Genomic DNA, 18,047 nt, shown 5'->3' on the forward strand with positions numbered 1-18,047 from the left:
GAAACCACAATTAAGAAAAAAAAGGCCAATCAGAGCGATTCAAATATTTGAAACGCATCAATCCTGCAAAACAGGTATAATGCAAATTTGCACCATTGGTCATGTGTAGCGCATCTGATGGTCTGAACACTTCCCAACAAAGCAACAGAGAGGGTAGTTGGTATCAGATGGAATTTATAAAAAGGAACAGACTTACTAGTGAAGATTGACATAGAATAGGATTGTGAGTAGAGGTGAAAGATGAAAGATCGAAAAAGGTCAAAGAGGAAGATCACCCAAGTCAGCTTCCGCTGACGGCTCACACGGCACTGGGCGGAGAGAGCCAAGACTATCGGGGTGGAAATCTTAGATCTGATATATGGGGTGTTGCATATGTTGCCGATATTTTATTTCAGAGAATATTGAAGTGTGTAGGATCCCAGTTGAGGACTTTTGCAGTAAACGTCTTCTCACTCTCCGCATTTGGTCGATGACGCTATGGACTTGTTTCTGCTTGTCGTTCAACGTTGCCACTTTTATTTATGTGTGTGTAAATGTTTAACCAGTGGTGGATTTAACCACGTAAATTGTATGTTGCTGAGAGAGATGGTAGGCTATCTACAAATTAAATTATAGATGAAACTAGAAATCTCTATATATGTGCGTGGTGAAAGAGAGAAGCTATCTATAGGCACTAGCTAGACTAAAGCACTGGGAGCAAATAGGGAAGTCACATGACTCTCACACCCCCCACTATAATCCCGAAGATAAATCAGGCCGCTACTCCCTAATTTTGCTGAACGAAGCGAAGCAAATATACTAAACATTCAATTTCTTAATTACTAGGTCTAAATCCCCGCCTTTCAGATTTGAGATCTGGCCTCTGATTGGTGGCAGAATTTACCTGACACGTGACCTCCGTAATACGGGCCGTTTATCCGGATCCGGTCTGTATTGCATGTGATCCCCCTAACCCTGCGCGTATCTTATCTATACATACATCTGTTAGAAGTCACATAACTTCTTCATTTACTCCTAGTACTTAGTCTAGCTAACCTATAGATATCTTCTCTCTCTTATAACGCATCTAGAGATATCTAGTTTCATCTATGTTACGCACTGCCTAACTGGTCACAGTTATGTTGGAGCTTCCCTGATTATACTTGCCTGTTGTCAGGGTGCGGGCTGGCAGGACGGTATGATAGGAGATGACTGGCAGGGACAGGTCGTAACAGATCAGATTCCCATTGACAGGCAGGTACAGGCAGGGGCAGGCTAATATACAAGACGTAGCTCGAAGAGCTACAACAGGATCTAGAACTGAAGTTCAAGATAAACAGGTCGGAGATCACGTGTCGTGATCTTCCTTTTACTAAGCATTACGGTTCACACCGTGACATTTAGAACCATATATATATAGGCCACACTAAGGTATAGTGGGTGTAGAGAAACCGGGTATAGATTTAACAGATACCCGGTTAGATAGATGATTTTAGTGTATTTTTACATTTGAAATTCGTAGGTCGGGGTGGGTGGTCCACTCACTGGTGAAATGCGTTAGCGAGGACCGGGTACCTAATAGAAACCATGCGATCCTTACAGAATCTCACCGGACCTTTTTAGAAATCATGTGATCAGGCCTAACTGAGGGCTCATTTTTGGGTCTTCCCCTATTTCCCCCAAGTTGATCTATACAGGCCGCGATAATGTGGACCGCCTCCAAAATCACATATTTTGTACCAAATATGCAACCACGCATGTGCTATGATGACGCCGCTTGGGAGAAAAGCGAAGAAATCTCTGAAGCCTGGATCGCCCAGTTCACCGACCTCAACATCTTGAGGGAACTTGGACGTTTCCTTGTTAGACACCACGAACCCGGCAAGCCCGACTTATTTGATTTTTTTGGGAAAAGGTGCTTTCAATATTTCTTTTGAGATGGCATCCAAAAAATTCTAGTTCCGCTATCATCCGTCTCCCACAACCAGGTGCCATTATGTTTCCCAAAGAAAAAGTCCGTAACGAGGTTGCTATTATAAGATACATTCATGACCAAACTTCAATCCCAGCTCCTTTCGTCCTGGATTGGGGGACTCGGAAGGATAGCCCTTTCGAGCTAGGTCAGTATATGATCATGGAATTCATGGATCACCACACAAACATGTACGATGTCCTCAATATGCTAGGTCGCTCACGGGCATACCGTGGCATTCTTGACCCAGACTTTGATGAGGATGAACTCGAGCAGCTGTACGGAGAGCTAGCATATATTCTACTTCAGCTTTCTTAACCCTCTCTTTGCCATATAGGATCACTTAGCCAGATTGATGATTTTACCTGGAAAGTCACACACCGACCTCTCTCGATGCCTATGAATGAACTTATTCGATTGGGTCGCTACCTTAAGTATGTTTACCGAGCTTAGATACCACATTCGACACAGCGTTATCATATTTTGAAAGCTTAGCAGAGCTATTGTACATCCTATGAACCAAAGAAACGACGCTATTGACTCAGCCGATGACTGCAGACGAAAGTTCGTCGCTAGGTATCTCTTCCGGAAGCTCACCCGAGAGCGAAAACTCACAGAGCGGTGGGCAGCTTTTGAAAATGGCCCCTTTAAATTCTGGTGCGACGATTTCCGACCAGGTAATGTCCTTCTCAACAAGGATTTCAAAATTGCCGCAGTTGTGGACTGGGAGTTCACATGTGCCGCCCCTGTTGAGTTCTCGTACGCGCCACCTTGGTGGCTTCTTATTGAAAAGCCCGAATACTGGCCCACAGATGGCGGTCTTGAAGACTGGTGTGGAGAGTATGAATGTCAACTCCAGACATTCCTAAGAGCTATGATTAGCCGCGAGGACGAAGCGATCAGGAAGTGTCAACTGAAAGAAAATCGGCGACTTTCCGGCCCCATGCGAGAGAGTTGGGAGAGTGGAGATTTCTGGGTTGCGTACGCTGCAAGGAACAATTTTGCTTTTGATGCGATATATTGGCAAAAGATCGATAGGCGATTTTTCGGACCAACTAGATGTTCTGACCCTGCGGATGCATGGAGGGAGAGACCAAAGTATTTGAATGCCGAGGAGAAACATGACATGGAACAGGTTGTTTCCCAGCAACTGGAAAACATGAAGAGCAGAGTATTGGCGTGGGATCCGGACGAATATACACTGGGCCAAATAGATATTGCAAGAAAGAAGGCTGAAACGGAAGAAAGCGAGATCAAGGGGACGGAGATCGGGTAATATACAAGTTGAAGTGGATGAGGCTGGTGCAGATATGGTGTTCACGGAGTTTGCAAGATTAGCCGTTTAATTCCAGTGAAGGCAGAGATTCGAACAACGTGATGAATTATACCAAAGTGAGAGACAGTGCAAGGTATACATGTGTTCCAAGGGACATCTAGAAGAAAAAGCTGTCGGCATCCATCTTCTGTAGTGACACATTTGTGAAAAGGGGAATACTACCGTATAGGATCTCACGCCCTTTAAGTCTTGAGTTATCTAAAAGGCCATGGTAAATGTCAACATCATCTTCAGTCATCCGGGGCCATCCACCGAAGTGCCCCCGCCTAGGTATTGAGTGCGGCCTAACCTCCGATTCGTATGCAGTGGATTTAATTATGGGATCATATGTTGCAGGGGGTGATCACAAATTTTCGTACTAGACTAAAAACAAAACTTGAGATCGAAAAAGGCATTTGACAAGTAGATAGATCACCACGAACTAAAGTTTCCAAAGCCTCCAGGCCCCTTGGCCTTTTTGCGAGCGGGCTCAGGCACAACCTCCTCGTCCGGAGATTCCACAATCTCATCCTCTTCCTGTCCATCCCGGTCTGCCAGTACTGCCTTCAAGTACTTTCCAACACCCGAGGCACCGCCGTTACTTGAGTCTGCCTCAGCACCGCGGACCCGTTTTCCAGTCCAAGTGATACGGTCATCTTCCGCGCGGCGAGCAGTCTCATCTTCCTCTTCTGCAGAAGGACCCGTGGCACCTGTGGCCCGCGCTTGTTCGGCGCGCTTCTGGGCCAGGAAGTCCTCGAAGGGATCTACGAAGACCGTAATTTCCTTGATGCGAATGTCGGGAGTAGGACGGTTCGTACTTGATTCCACCGGATGGATCTCTAGAGTATTCAAAGTAGTGGATGAAGGAGTTGGGTCGTCGATGAGACGGCCGAAGACGGTGTGCTTGAGGTTAAGATGAGGCAGGGCTCGATAGGCGATGAAGCTGAAAGCACAGGTTAGCGCTCATAGAGCCAAGTGAATCGCAAGGGTTCACGTACAATTGACTACTATTTGTGTTTTTGCCCTTATTGGCCATGCTCAGCGTGCCTCGGGCATCATGCTTCAAAGGCCCCTCGAATTCATCTGCAAAGTATTTGCCCCAGATACTCTCGCCGCCTCGTCCAGTGCCAGTTGGATCACCACCCTGGAGCATGAAGCCCTTGATATTACGGTGAAATGGCACATCTGTATAATAGCCCTTTTTGGCCAACTGAAGGAAGTTCCATACGGTTTTGGGCGCATGCTCAGGATACAACTCCAGATTAAGATGCCCGGCGGTTGTCACAATGCGCGCGTAAGCCTTGGCCTTCACGCGACCCCGCTTGAGCATGTATTCCTCCTCAGACAGTACCGCTAGTTCGGCAGACGTGTGCGGTGTCAGCCCTGTGCTAGTGAACGAGGCAGCCGCCTTGCCCGTGGTGAATCGTGCAGCGTTGTAGGGTGTTGGCTTTCCCGGTTGCGCCTTGGAAGCCACATTCGTAGCTCCAGTCTTTGAAACTGCTTTCGAACCGGTCGCAGCAGAGCCAGCCTGCTGAGCGCGTTCGGACCGTGCCTTTGCAACTGCCTCTTTCGCTTTCAGGATCTTCGCTGAGCTGCCAAGCGCACTGGTGTTGACGCTCCCAGAGGTCTGTTGGCCATCCAGGATTCCCGTCTCCCCCTCCTTGATGTAGTTGAACGAGCTGAGGTTGCGCGATTCGATGTTCTGTGGGTCCTGTAAGGTGATGATATCTTTTCGGCTGAATTCCTCATCCGTGACCAAGTCGCGCCACAATTTTCCCTTGATGTTAAGTCGCTCCACAGTATCCCAGGAGAATACATTCCCTGTATTCCGTAAAGCGACGATGTGTGTATTATCTGTAAGAATCTTGTAGGTCACCGGGTCGACGTAGTCGCCATCCTCGTTCTTGGCGAGAGTCAGCTTAATCAAGTCTGAGCTCTTCAACGGGGCCCCGTCGACAGGATTGGTCCCATGCTTCTTGATCCATGGTAGAATATTTGTGAGGTCAAAGAGTGTTCCTGTGGGCGTGCAAACCGGGTGTGAAAATGGCTGGAGGGATAGAGAACAGAAATTGAACGGCAAGCGCTTGAACGCAGCGTGGGGACCACCCTTCTTGGCCTTAGAAACACCAGCGCCAGCACTGGCCGAGAAAGCATCTTCGGATGCCCACTCGGAGTGTGTGATCTAAATCAATCTTGATAATCAGTGGGGATTCAAGATGCGATAGAGGAGTGTTGGGATGTGGAAAAGAAGGTGATGTCGCATACGTAAAGCTTATCAGTTCCTGTAGCCAACGATTTTAGTCTAATTACTTCCAAAGAGAAGCTCACACAAGACATACCTTTTCCCATAATTGAAGATCAAGCTGTTTCCAGCAACTTTCGCGCAATCCGCGGAAATGATATGACGGCAGGACACTTACCGCTTTGAGAATAGAGCACAGGCAGACTGTGCAGGCTAAGAATATTGCCGCAGAAAATCACACACATCATCAGGCGGAGAAAAAGTCGGTAAGGTCAATTGACTCACTCGAGTGAACCGAAGTACGCACATCACCAACTTTTACAAAGCACGAGCTTATAATTCCATTTTTGTTATCTGAGTTCGACTAGTTTTGTGGGCCACGATGTCCTGATCCGGAGGCCAGAAGAAGGCCAGTGGATAATCATACATGTACAAGTGCTATCCTCCCCGTTGGAAATCCCGGAAGCCCATGCATCATCAAAACAAACGCTGTTGACGGAGCTACCAGCTCCGCCCGAATAGTTACGTAAATTGAAAACGCCTCCGGTGACAATGTAGATCGTGGTAATTCATATTATTTGAAAAGAGTTGTTGTGTTTAGGAAAGCAAGGGCTGGTACTTTAATGGCACGACCCATTTGTTTCCGAAATCAATTCCATGCCGACGACGGGTACCGTACTTTCTCCAGACGATCTGAGGAATTCCGATGTCGGCAACTGCCAAATTCCAGGAGAGTCTTTCACCAGACAGAAGAGCATTCAGCACACCGGTCTTGGGCGCTCCGAGGCACACCACGGATGTGGCATTGACGCAAAGCCGGCCACCTTCAGCCAGGGTAACCTCGCCTGTGGATTTTTCTGTGTTAGTCAAATCGGTTCAGATTGATTTCCGTAACTACTTACCAGTAGAAGCATTAAGTCCGGAGGGGACATCCACAGACAACACATCGACATTGCTGCGGTTTATCCAGGAAATCATCTCAAAAGCCACGCCTTGGTCGTCGGTCCGAAGATCGTCAAAGGACAGATGTATGCCAAATAAGGCGTCAATAATCAAGTCGGGGCCCAGGTCTGAGGTGGCTAAACGAGCGGATAAATCTTCCCATTTAAGCACGCGTCCCCCGACCTTGCGGAAAATATCAAGTTGTTTACGACAGTTCTCCAGTAATTCAGCTTCGTGTTCGAGCCCGAGCAAACAGACCGTAACCCGGTGACCCCGGTTACGTAGATGGCGAGCAGCAGCAATAGCCCTTGCCCCAGTACGATGGTTTCCAGTAAGGATAAGCAGAGTGGGTGCAGCAGCATCATTGGACAGAAGAGCCACAGCAGCTTCTGCTATTCCCCGACCTGCATTCTCTGTGATGATTTCATCGGCCAATCCAAACTCGGCGACCGAGATTTGCTCGATCTCCAGAGTCTGCAAGGGGCTTACCGTAGGACAGCTACGATTCGTGGTTGTGAGCCGGAGGCATCCAGAGCCAGAAACATTGGGAGCAATCATAGGCGACACTGACGATCGGCTTGGCCGAGGGCTGGTTGTGCGAGAAATGTTGACGTGAAGCTGACTGCGACCAAGCGCACTGAGCTGTGGCACCATTGGCGGAGCCTGTATCGCGCTGTCTTTGCGAGGAGGTTGTGTGTGTGTAGGCGCCCTTGACCGCTCGCGTGTAGAGAGGGTATCGCTGCTCAGTTTAATCTCACTCATTCCTTCAATATCATCCCCGGTATCGCTGTTCTGTGGGCTATCGAGCACATTCTCCGTCCAGTGTAGGTTCTTTCCGCCGTTAGTGCCTGGCTTGACTTTTCGATTGAAGCTCACCAGACGCTCCTCGTCTGCGGTAGTGTCGTCGTTTCGAATTTGTTCAAACACAGTCCGCTTGTCAAATTTGGACAGGTTGCTTTCAAAGTCGAATTCACCCAGCTCTTGGATATCGGTAGCATCTTCAGTTGCCCATCCACTTGGATCCTCGGCATAACGGCGTGACTTCTTTTTGCGAAGTTTAATTCCAGACCGGCTCCTAGCTTCAGGTGAATCCTGGAGTGCAGGAGCAGCTGGCTCTACGAATGCAGTTTGGCGCCAGCCTTTGCTCTTTGGATTGGTGCTTGCTGCGGCGCCATGTTTGGCCACATATCCTCTCTCTTCCCGTATATTTTCTTGGTTGCCACGTCGATTCCGCTTTGGTGTCTGCTTTAAAGGTGACAATTCCTGCGGGCTTCGGGGTAATTTCTTGTGGGAGGTCCCTTGTATTCCGGCCTTGTCACTATCTGCATTCAATTCCAGGCTGCTAAATGGCTCACTCAGAGAGGCTGAAACTACCCCAGGGATTTGGTTGGCGGGCACGGCTGTCGAAGCAGTTTCAATAAACGGGTTAGAAACGAGAGGGGCCTTTGAAAAACTCAGAATAGCCGGGTCGTTAAATTGTTGCTGTGTTGGAGTAGACTGAGTGGGAGCTGGGGGTAAAGGCATTGCTGCATAAGGTTGAAGCTGGGGATTAATTTGGTGCTGGGGTAGTTGCTGACGCTGCGAGGGAGCCTGAGTATTGGTTTCAAGAGAGAGGTCGATGATAGCAGAGGCATCAATAGAATATTGAGGTAGGCGTTGACCGTTCCAGAAAAATGTGACTGGAATTCAAAAGGTTAGTAATATAAGATGCATGTTAAACTCATTCACAGCTCACCATCCTGGAGCAGCAAGCGCTGCCCAAACACATTAGCGACCTGGCCAACCAGCTTTCCACCGTGTGGCTCTCTCAATGTCACAAGCACATTGTAGCCAATAAATTCGGAAGCCATGATAATTTCGAGATTTCTGAGTCCAGCTAAACAGCCATTAAGTGTGCAAATGTATTTGCTTGGAAGGCGCGTCAAACTTCAGAAGACCTTGCGGCGGAGGCGGGACGAAAGAGCTGTGAAACACAGCTCAATCGCGTGTCACGTGATTTATCGATAAGAGATAAGAGACGAGCCGTGGGGAGCACTTACGATGCAAATCCATCAAAGTCCGTGGGTACGTGGTTTGAAGTAGTTTGCGTATTATGGATATGAAATCTGATGTCTTGGAAGTTGATGTTATTTCTGACGTGAATGTGAAAGAATGAGAAATCTCGCAATCTTATATATATCAAAAGAATTCGTCATCAAAGTCATCTGGGTTCAAAGCACTTGACGTTTTGTACTGGTTGACCTCTGTGATCGTGATGAGGTTGGAGTAGAACTCCACCACTTTCGGATGCACCATCACCTTGCGAGGCTCAAATCGAGTAACCTGCAGTCCCTCCTGCGATACCGCTCGACTCAGTGCAACGTAAGCCTGGCCCTTTTCAAACACTCGGCCCAAATCAACTTTCACACGTTGGAGAGTCTGGCCCTGGGCCTTGTGGATGGACAGAGCCCACGCCAATATCAACGGAACTTGTTGACGCTGAGCTTGCACTTCTCCGTTAGGGAGCTCAATCTTCCATGTCTCCGGTTGACACAATAAGTGACGCTCTGAGCCATCAGGCTGAAGGAAAGACACTAGCGGCCATTTCCGAGCCATTGAGGCTGGACCCTCCTTGTACCCCATAGGTTTGAGCTTTTTCCGAGCTCGATGAGCCCGCTCATTATCGCTTGCAGTCGCATCGTCGGCAAAATTTTTGTCGTTTTCCTTGTAGGAATCAAAGTAGTCTTCACTCATGAAGGCCACCACTTTTCCAATAGAGCCATTGACGAGCGAATCTTCCATATTCTTAATGAGCATCACTTGAGCACCCTTCTTCAACTGAATCATAGGAGGGGCCATGCAGTTTGCCAGCAGTCTCTCGCGATGCTGAGGGTCCTGGATTGTCCCAGAATCCACAGCGTTGAACCTCATGACCTCGCCAGAAAGTCTCGCCATCCGTGCAGAGTTGGCACCATCCACTTCGGCGCGCGTAGGGAACCTGTCAAGGGTTAGCTTAAGTACAGCATAATTATATTGTAAAACATACAGTTCTGTTGCTTCAATCTGGTCTTTGACATCAAGGGGCCGAGACAGCCGTCTAAAAGCCTCGATTGTGCGAGGAGTGATTTTTCCAAGTCGCATCTCATTCAGCATATCAGCAAACTCGGGATCTCGTTGGCGGAAGATGTTGGTTAAAAGAATGGTATGTTGGATGCAAGTCGTCCAGGAAGCAGCTGCAAATGCAAATTTAGCTTCTCGGTTGCTTCCGTCTGGCACGGGAGGTAGTTGGAAGAAGTCGCCTGTTACAACAAGCTGGATTCCCCCAAAGGGACGGCCATTGTTGCGAATCCGTCGGGCAATCTCTTCGAGCTTATCGAACAGATCCCCGTCTACCATGGAGACTTCATCAACAACAAGGACTTTCGTACGTAGCCAGCGATTTCGAGCTTTCTGGTTTTTCTTAATCTGGGGTTTGTTAGCATCAGCGACTCCTGGGAGAGTTGAAAACCTCTACCTTTTTCACTAATTCGGGCACTGGCTCTTTGCCTAGACCAATCCCAGCAAAACTGTGGAGAGTCACACCCCCGATATTGCAGGCCGCAAGACCTGTTGATGCTGTGACTGCAATTCTATCGGGTTCCTTGCGATATTTGTTGCGCAACTTCGCAATTATTTCTCTCATGAGCACCGATTTTCCCGTTCCTGCAGAACCGGTGAAGAACATGCTCTTCCCGCGGTCTACCACAGCTTCAAGAACAGCTCTTTGCTCGTCACTCAAGAAAACAGAGGCAATCTTCGAATTGTCCTGTGGTTTCGGGTTCCCGTCGCTTTTTTGGGTCTTCTTATATTCTTGTCGCAACTCTTTCTGTTCCGCCTTGATAGTGCTCTCGGACTTGTTCCACGGTTCTGTGGGCCTTGAACGTTTAGGAGCCACAAAGCTCTTTTTCATGTCTTCGTGGGGGTCCTCTTCTTCTATGGTCCACGGAAGGGTACGAGGTTTCCTCACGGGTGGTTGGAAATGGGAAGGCGGCGATGAGGACCACGGTAACTGCATGCTACTAGGAGGAGCTGCTTCTTCTTGGGATATGGATGGAAGATCAGGGTAATTGACATCTGTTGGATGTTCGTTGCTGTTAACAGACTGGCCAATTCTTGACGTAGTGTCAAGGCTTGGATATGTGACTGTTTTGGAGATGGTGGAGCCAATCACACTCGGGGCAATCAATGGCTGTGGCTCATCAAGATCCAGATCATCGTCGAAGTCATTTTCATCGAAATACACCGCGTTATGAAGGGACCCCAGCGAGGACTCGGTCACTTCGATTTTTCGCTTGACTCCACCGGATTGTGATTGTGGTTTTGGCTTCGAAGGGGCTGTTGCATTGGCACGCAATAAGTCAGTCTGGCGAAGAGGTTTTGTCCCACTACCCGGGTGGTCTTGGAGGGCTTTCTTGAACATTTTCTCGGGGGCTGTAGCGGGTCGAGATGAGGATGAATACGCAAATGAACTCGGGGGTCTCCTTGGGCAAGTCAAACAGAGCGATCGAATTATGTGTATGCCCCGCACCCTAATTCTGGCAACATGCATAAAATGAAATGCAGAATGCTAACCAAGACATTGAGCTCGCGCCAGACAATTCCGACAGGGACGTAGATCGAAATTCTGCAACGCGTAACGGACGCGCTTATCTACACGTGACGGGCATTGATAAGGATAACAGCTCCACCGAGGTCCATGTTCAAACAATATTGATCAAGCAATTGTCTCACTAGTAGGTTTGTATTTATCCTATGTTATGGAATGTTATGGACTTTACTGGATTGAATTGATTAATTTATGTACGAAACAGTAAAGCATTTATTGACAACTGGTGATTGCATTATGGCAATTCGTCTTAATTATTTACTTCGGATCAATCGTTCAATCTGCATATGCACAACACACTGACCCCCAAACAACCTTAACCTACGAGTTACTACATAAAACCATGCAATCAGATACAACAAATCATACTATCAACCTACTTAAGTGTAGGTTTTAATACGGGCGTTTAAATATGCTCAAAAGCATGCGAGGGACATCACGTCACGTGATCACCAAGCGCCGCAAAACACGCGGGACGAGAATGCAGAACCCAGGCATTACCAACCACCAGTCGCTAGATTTTCTTGCCAATCACACAATACTGGAGCAACTTGCACCCTGCGATCATGCGGGATGGCAGGGATGGCCGTTTTGAGTATGTGAAGTAGCTTTTATTTTGAACCTTGATCACGATTAGCTAACAGGCAATGTTATAGACAAAGACTACCCTCTGACGGGTGTAGTCATCTGCTTTACATCCGTACAAATTGAGAAGAGAGTATGTGTCAGATAGAGATTTATCAACCTGTGAAGCCTCAAGCGCAAGCTGACCTGCGTTTCCATCTCACAGACCCCATTGACCAAAATGGCGGAACAAATGGGCGCGATGCACAGCATCCATCTTACTTCGGACGTAACCCATTTGCTTGTGGGCGATACAAACAGCGACAAGTATAAATTTGTTGCCAGAGAACGGAACGACGTGGTGGCAATGAACCCGGAATGGATTGAGGCCGTGCGACACTCATGGACTCAGGGAGAAGACATAGACATACAGGTGCTGGAAAAACAATTCAGACTGGCAACATTGCATGGCCTCAAAATCTGCATCACTGGGTTCTCGGACCGTGAGTTGGCTGGTTTTCACAAATTGAGCAACGTTAACAAATTCGCCGCAGTTCCTTTCCGAGCCTACATGCAGAAGACAACCGAGGAGAATGGGGCCGAATATCGGAAAGACCTGACCAAAACTGTGACGCATCTTATTGCGCGCAACTCGGAGGGCGAGAAGTACAAATTCGCAACACAATGGAACATCAAAGTTGTTTCCGTAAAATGGTTTACAGACAGTATCGAGCGTGGAATGATCTTGGACGAGCAAAAATATCATCCGCTGATGCCCCCTACAGAACAAGGTATTGGGGCGTGGAATCGATCCTCGCCGACAGAGAGAGAGCCTCTTCGAAGGGATAGCACTACCAAAGAGAACTCTTTGAACCCACGACCTCGAAAATTACGCAGGATTGCAAGTACAAAGTTGGTAGATCAAAACGAAAGCATATGGGGAGACATTGTCGGAACAGGATTCGATAATAACGAAACGACTGGGCCTCAAAGGAACACACACGGACATGAACCACCCGAAGCGTCGAAGCCTGTCATACAGGCATATCAGTCATTCGCCAGCGAGACTACATTTTCTGAAAGCACCCAATCTCGTCTTCCACGACCGGCTGCTCCATCAAAAGACCATGGATTTTTACACGCGACTTATTTCTTCATTAATGGATTCACTTCCAAGCAGGTTTGTGCTCATTCTCTTGTCTACAGTACTTTAAAACTAATGCAACCTTTAGTCTAAAGTTCTGCGTGAGCATCTCACTTACAACGGAGCTCAGTTGGTGGATTCACTGAATGAGTTTTCTAGCCCTACTATTCCCAAAACAGGGCATGGGCTATTCATTATGGTGCCATATCAGACTCCCACTACAGCAATTCCGTCAACGGATGAAATGGCATTTGAATGTGAGGTCGTGACGGAGATGTGGCTGGAAAGATGCATTGATGCTCGAGCTTTTGTTCTACCCGAGTCTCATGTGGCGAGCACTCCGTTCCCCAAGTTCCCAATACCAGGTGATGCCCAACTAAATGCAAGATTCAGACATGTTCTAATGATATTAGGATTTTCGGAATTGCGGATTTCTTCCACCGGCTTTGGGCGTATTGATCTTTTACATCTACGCAAATTGGTAGAGTTGATGGGTGCCACATACGGAGATTTCCTAACGCAGAAAGCATCCGTTTTGATTTGCAATGACCCCCAAACAGCCAGTGTGGATAAACTGCGGCATACTGCCGAGTGGGGCGTTCCAGCAGTGTCTGCTGACTGGCTCTGGATATCTATCCAAACCGGCCAAAAGAAAGCATTCGAGCCATACATTGTCCGACGACAATTACCCCAAAATGCTAACAGCACGGAGAAATTAGGTTCCTCGTCTGCTAAAAGAAAGCAACCGGACAGACATGTTGATGAACGCAAAGCGGGTTCCCCGTATAACATTTCTACCGAGTCCACGAATGGTGGTAGGAGCGAGAAGCGAAGTTTAGGGAACATCGCCGCAAGTCGAACAATACCCATAGTTGGCGACGGCTTTGAGACCGATGCACCAAAACCCTCTGTCCCAGAGTCTCGATCTCCAACCCCGGCCAGGATACTCGACAGACAAACCTCGGAGGAACCGAATACCAAACACACCACGCCAAGTACCGACTCAGCACCACCCACTGGTCCATCCGCACTGGATACCGCCCTGAGCGGGCTCCTACAGCAAGCCCGCGCCGCCAAGTCACGACATCAGTCCGAGAACATCACGACCAATGATGACGGAATTCCACCCCGACGAAAGCGCAAGCCGCTCCTCGGACGCGCCCCCTCCCACTCTTCAGCTCAAGTGTTAGAAGGCCCGCGCCCCGTCTCACGCGCCAGCTCGATCGACACACTAAATGACGACGGCCTTGGCTGCGCCTTGGAAAGCGCTCACCCGACTAGAGACAATTCCACATCCCGCAGTAACAGCCGTGCCGAACAGAGTCTATCATCCATGCTCAGCGGTGGGAAATTTGATTTCCTAAACGATAAATTTCCACCTCATACCGAGGACGAAGATGAGGAAAATCAAGCACCGCAGATGACGCAGCTGGATTATGAAGATCCTGATGCGGCTGCCATGAGGGCGGAGTTCCTGAGGGATGCTGGGAAGTTGTCTGGCAAGACAACGAAGGCCGATAGCTCGGGATTGATTGTCGGTGAAGTGCGGGAGCTGGAAGATGTTGGATGGGGATCTGGGCGGAGGACGAGGAAGCAGCCCGTGAAAGTGGATGATATTTAATTTTTTGCACATGGCACAGAGGTCTTGGGCGTTTTTTTTGGTTTTCAGCGGCGAAGGCATGACACTGCATTGCGAATGGCGCCCTATTTGGTCTCTTTATTGTTTTGAAAAAGCGATATCTAAAATTTTGAAGTGATAATCCAATTCAGCTCAAGATCAAACAAGCTACATATCCTCAGGCCTATGATGGGAGTGGTGGGTGGGTGATGTATTGTCTCGAGAACCCGAGTGGAAGCTGCATTCTGATACCCGACATTTTGGGGGCAAAAAGAAAGACGAAGTAAAACTCGCGATTCTGAGGCTACTAGCAAGAGAAAATTTCAACTAGATGCAATCTTAATTCAAAGGGGAATCTTGGGTAAGGATTAGACTCCCTCTGGTGCACACCATCACGCCATGAAATACAATGGAAGTCGACGAGGCAAGATAACCCAGGGCAGAAGGGACCGTTAAGCCAACGTGAGGGATCATGACGTGAGGATTTTAGTAGGAATATGGAGAACGGGGAAGAGAAAGATGTGAACTGTACAAGTTAGGAGGTAGAAGAAAAAGAGTGAAAACGAAAAATCGTAGGAATCATGAGTGGTTGTACAAAGGTGGACATAGTCTTATGCTTGCATTGCTGCAGCCATTCCGCCAGGCAAGGGAGCATCAAGATCCAGGTTTTCGATAGAACGGCGGTTCTCGCTGCTGTCCCGGAACAGGTTAGAGAAATACTTAGTGGCAACATCGCTCTCCTGCTTAATTTTGGTGACCTCTTGCTTGCGTCTGCCGAGATCCTCGATATCCTGAGAGAGACAGGTTTGAAGATTGTTAGCAGGCATGCGCAGCATACGGCGAACTTCAGTTGAGATTCGATTGGCATTTGAGTGGACATAGTCCATCTCGGCAAGAGTGGCGGCGATCTTCCGCGACAGGCGTGGGGGAAGAGTTGTCGGGATGGAGCTGAGCACATAAGCTGTAGTCAGAACAGCTGGTTTAAAGTTAGTTTGCTGTTCTTTTTGAGCGAAAAAATCGAAAAACCTACCCGCAGCGAGGAGTCCAGGGATGAATAGCCGGCGTATATTGTTCGGTCCAATGACTTTGACAGCACTCAAGGCACTATCCAACCAACTAAATCCGCCCAATGCCCTACTACCAAGAACAGTGACCACAGTCATTGCAACGCCTGTTCCTGCCATCTTCTCTTGGCGTTCCCAGAGACCAGCAATGTCGAAGAAATCCCACAGCTCAACTTCGGTGTCGACTTGTCGGCCGAACGTGTGGCGACGGCCACGGCGGAACATAGCATCCGCACGGAAATTGAGTGGAGTAAATTTGTCTTCACCAATGTGCAGAAGACCGATGTTCTGGATGAAACCAACTCCTTGAACTGTCTTCTCACGGGCGTAGTCCTCGCAGTCGGCAACAGATGAGGCGATCTGATCCAGCATCGCCAGCTTCAATTCCTCGGCGTACTGGAACGCCGAAAAGATGCCGGGATACTCAACACCGAGGTCTGCATCAGAAACACGCGCGATTGTGTTAGTCAATGTCGAACGAGTATGACCGTAGACGTCATCACATGAGTCGTCGATGGCCTTGTTGACACCCTCTGCAAGCTCTCCCTTCTTTTTCTTGCCGTTCTCGAATGCCGGTATAATCTCCGCCAATTCATCGGTCACTCGAGTGAGCTCCGATTGTGCAACATCACGGTTTACCGTGGCAAGAGAGCTAAGGTCAGCTAAAAGATTCAGAAGGTAAGTTCTGGCAGGCGCAAGCTTGGACCGGGAGCGCTTTTCAAGGACGAAACGTCGCAGGGCGCCTTCAAGGTTCTCGAAGTCTTGGAGTTTCTCCTGTTCTTTGCCCTTGCCCTTATTCTTCGGGTCCCTATCATCATCGTCATCATGAGGATCTGAGCCACCACCGTCACCACCACCTGAGCCAGACTGCGAGATAGCAGGTGCAACAGGTATAGCGTTGCTTGAAACGAAATGAACTAGTTCGGCAGCCTCTTTGTACGTGCGAGGGCTGAGTTTGCCAATCTGATCTAAGATCATGCGTTCGCAGCGCTGTTTGTCACGAATTTGATCAAATCCGTTGACTACCACGAAGATATATGCCTTCTCATGTGCAGCATTCAAGATGAACTCTTTTGCAGACAACGTGAAATGATTTGCGGCGGAAACCACAAATACAACGACATCAATCTCCTCCTGCCGAGCAAAGACAGCCGTGGTTTTCAACGAGTCCGAGTTTAAGCCCGGTGCATCGATCAAAGCGATGTCAACCACGCCGTTGTTGAGCAGAGATTCGTCAATGGACCGTACATCTTTGACATACACCTTGCATTGCATGTACTTCGTGTTTTCGACAACGATGTTTTCGAGTTCGGCGAGAGAGTAGACATCAAAAGTGCTTTCGTCATTGCGGTTGTAAGGCGTATCTTTGTGAACGGCGTGGACTTCTTCAACGCTGCAGTTTTCGCGAGCATCGAGAACCTCGCAGAAGATGCTGGTACAAGGCTGCTGGTCCTCTGGCAACACCTTCCGGCGCAGGAGAGCATTGCAGAATGTCGATTTGCCTGCGTTCAAGTCTCCTGTAATCAGGACCTTACTTGAGGTATCCTCAATTCTGTCTCGCAGCGAAAGGAGATGCTTCATGCTTTGGCTGATCTTTCCATCCAGCAGGGCAGCAATCGATGCCTTTTCCAACGAATGCACTAGCTCTGCCTGCGAAAGTGCGCCGAGCTTTAGATCCAATTTAAGAATAGAGAACTCTTGCGCAATCTGCGGAGTCATCAATCTAGGCTCTGATGTGATGCGGTGTTGGGCCGAGGCACTGGATTCTCCCATTTCATCGCTACCCATCAAGGTGGCTGCGCGCCTCAGCTCTGGTCGGGGCGGTGTGCTAGGTCTGCTATTATTGTCTCCAAATTCGGATTGAGTTTGGTTCAGGGATGGTCGTCGGTCCATGGGAGAAAAAGATGTGCTTTGCACGGAGGGATAGTGGGCGGGCCATTGGCGGTTCATGTCCTGAAGCTCTTTCAGTGTGTCGATCGTCCGGGAGATCGCACGAGCGAGTTTGGTTCGATTTGAGTTGCTGAAAATACTGTTAGCCTTGGATTTCAATGAATGGGTTGTTTGTGGGCAGGCGAGACATACTAGAGAAGTTGAGAGACATGACTTGCAACCACTTGCTTCTCATGCTCAGCTGTATCCCAAGGTTCATTAGGTAAATTATTATCCCCTATTAATCAAGCCGTTGCATAGACACCAGCCACCTACCTGCGGGATTCCATTCTCCAGGGCGCGTTGGAGTGTGCACCGGAGTCGGCCTATCCTCCATCAATCCTGCACGCCAAGCAGAGTTCGCATCGTCCTCCGTATTGGCAACGCTGCCTCCATAGCCAGAATCTTGGTTCAGCGAAGTCATCAAGGCTGTGGCGCTGTCTGAAGTCGAACCGTTGCCCACTGTCATATAGGTCGGCGGGGGACGGAAAAAAGGATTCTTCTCGGGAAATTCTTCCTCGCCTGAGAACCTGGACGAACCAGCTCCGGAAGACGAGCCTTCAACAGGGTGATATTCCTGACTCATGACGAATGAAAACCCTCAACGTGGGGGCGACTCCATCCAAGAGAAGTTGTGTTTTTGGTAGTTTGGTT

The 18,047-nt window shown here is 48.7% G+C and overlaps 6 protein-coding genes across 6 annotated transcripts; 2 read left to right on the top strand and 4 right to left on the bottom strand.

Moving 5' to 3' along the window:
* Window positions 1-1,975: 1,975 nt before the first annotated feature.
* Pdw03_3270 (Aminoglycoside phosphotransferase) lies at window positions 1,976-3,227 on the top strand (the record flags this gene model as incomplete). The annotated part of the gene is made up of 3 exons (XM_014676872.2): window positions 1,976-2,229; window positions 2,299-2,385; window positions 2,447-3,227. The coding sequence occupies 3 exons, from the start codon at window positions 1,976-1,978 to the stop codon at window positions 3,225-3,227; spliced, it is 1,122 nt and encodes a 373-aa protein (XP_014532358.2).
* Window positions 3,228-3,698: 471 nt separating this feature from the next.
* On the bottom strand, window positions 3,699-5,615 carry Pdw03_3271 (Peptidyl-prolyl cis-trans isomerase-like 2; the record flags this gene model as incomplete). Its single annotated transcript, XM_014676871.1, has 4 exons — window positions 3,699-4,209; window positions 4,265-5,448; window positions 5,532-5,548; window positions 5,606-5,615. 4 exons carry the CDS (start codon window positions 5,613-5,615, stop codon window positions 3,699-3,701), a joined length of 1,722 nt encoding a protein of 573 aa, XP_014532357.1.
* Window positions 5,616-6,105: 490 nt separating this feature from the next.
* Window positions 6,106-8,300, bottom strand: Pdw03_3272 (NAD(P)H-hydrate epimerase; the record flags this gene model as incomplete). The annotated part of the gene is made up of 4 exons (XM_066100442.1): window positions 6,106-6,353; window positions 6,411-7,748; window positions 7,806-8,129; window positions 8,186-8,300. 4 exons carry the CDS (start codon window positions 8,298-8,300, stop codon window positions 6,106-6,108), a joined length of 2,025 nt encoding a protein of 674 aa, XP_065955842.1.
* A 328-nt stretch (window positions 8,301-8,628) lies between these two features.
* Pdw03_3273 (Mitochondrial DNA helicase (Pif1), putative) lies at window positions 8,629-10,888 on the bottom strand (the record flags this gene model as incomplete). Its single annotated transcript, XM_014676869.1, has 3 exons — window positions 8,629-9,427; window positions 9,476-9,894; window positions 9,944-10,888. The coding sequence occupies 3 exons, from the start codon at window positions 10,886-10,888 to the stop codon at window positions 8,629-8,631; spliced, it is 2,163 nt and encodes a 720-aa protein (XP_014532355.1).
* A 759-nt stretch (window positions 10,889-11,647) lies between these two features.
* On the top strand, window positions 11,648-14,403 carry Pdw03_3274 (BRCT; the record flags this gene model as incomplete). The annotated part of the gene is made up of 6 exons (XM_066100443.1): window positions 11,648-11,669; window positions 11,731-11,792; window positions 11,865-12,141; window positions 12,193-12,818; window positions 12,871-13,147; window positions 13,196-14,403. The coding sequence occupies 6 exons, from the start codon at window positions 11,648-11,650 to the stop codon at window positions 14,401-14,403; spliced, it is 2,472 nt and encodes an 823-aa protein (XP_065955843.1).
* Window positions 14,404-15,011: 608 nt separating this feature from the next.
* Window positions 15,012-17,979, bottom strand: Pdw03_3275 (Transmembrane GTPase Fzo1, putative; the record flags this gene model as incomplete). Its single annotated transcript, XM_014676867.1, has 4 exons — window positions 15,012-15,376; window positions 15,431-17,484; window positions 17,547-17,595; window positions 17,670-17,979. The coding sequence occupies 4 exons, from the start codon at window positions 17,977-17,979 to the stop codon at window positions 15,012-15,014; spliced, it is 2,778 nt and encodes a 925-aa protein (XP_014532353.1).
* Between the last annotated feature and the right edge of the window lie 68 nt (window positions 17,980-18,047).

The sequence above is a fragment of the Penicillium digitatum genome, chromosome 1, assembly GCF_016767815.1.
Source record: "Penicillium digitatum chromosome 1, complete sequence".
Taxonomy (NCBI): domain Eukaryota; kingdom Fungi; phylum Ascomycota; class Eurotiomycetes; order Eurotiales; family Aspergillaceae; genus Penicillium; species Penicillium digitatum.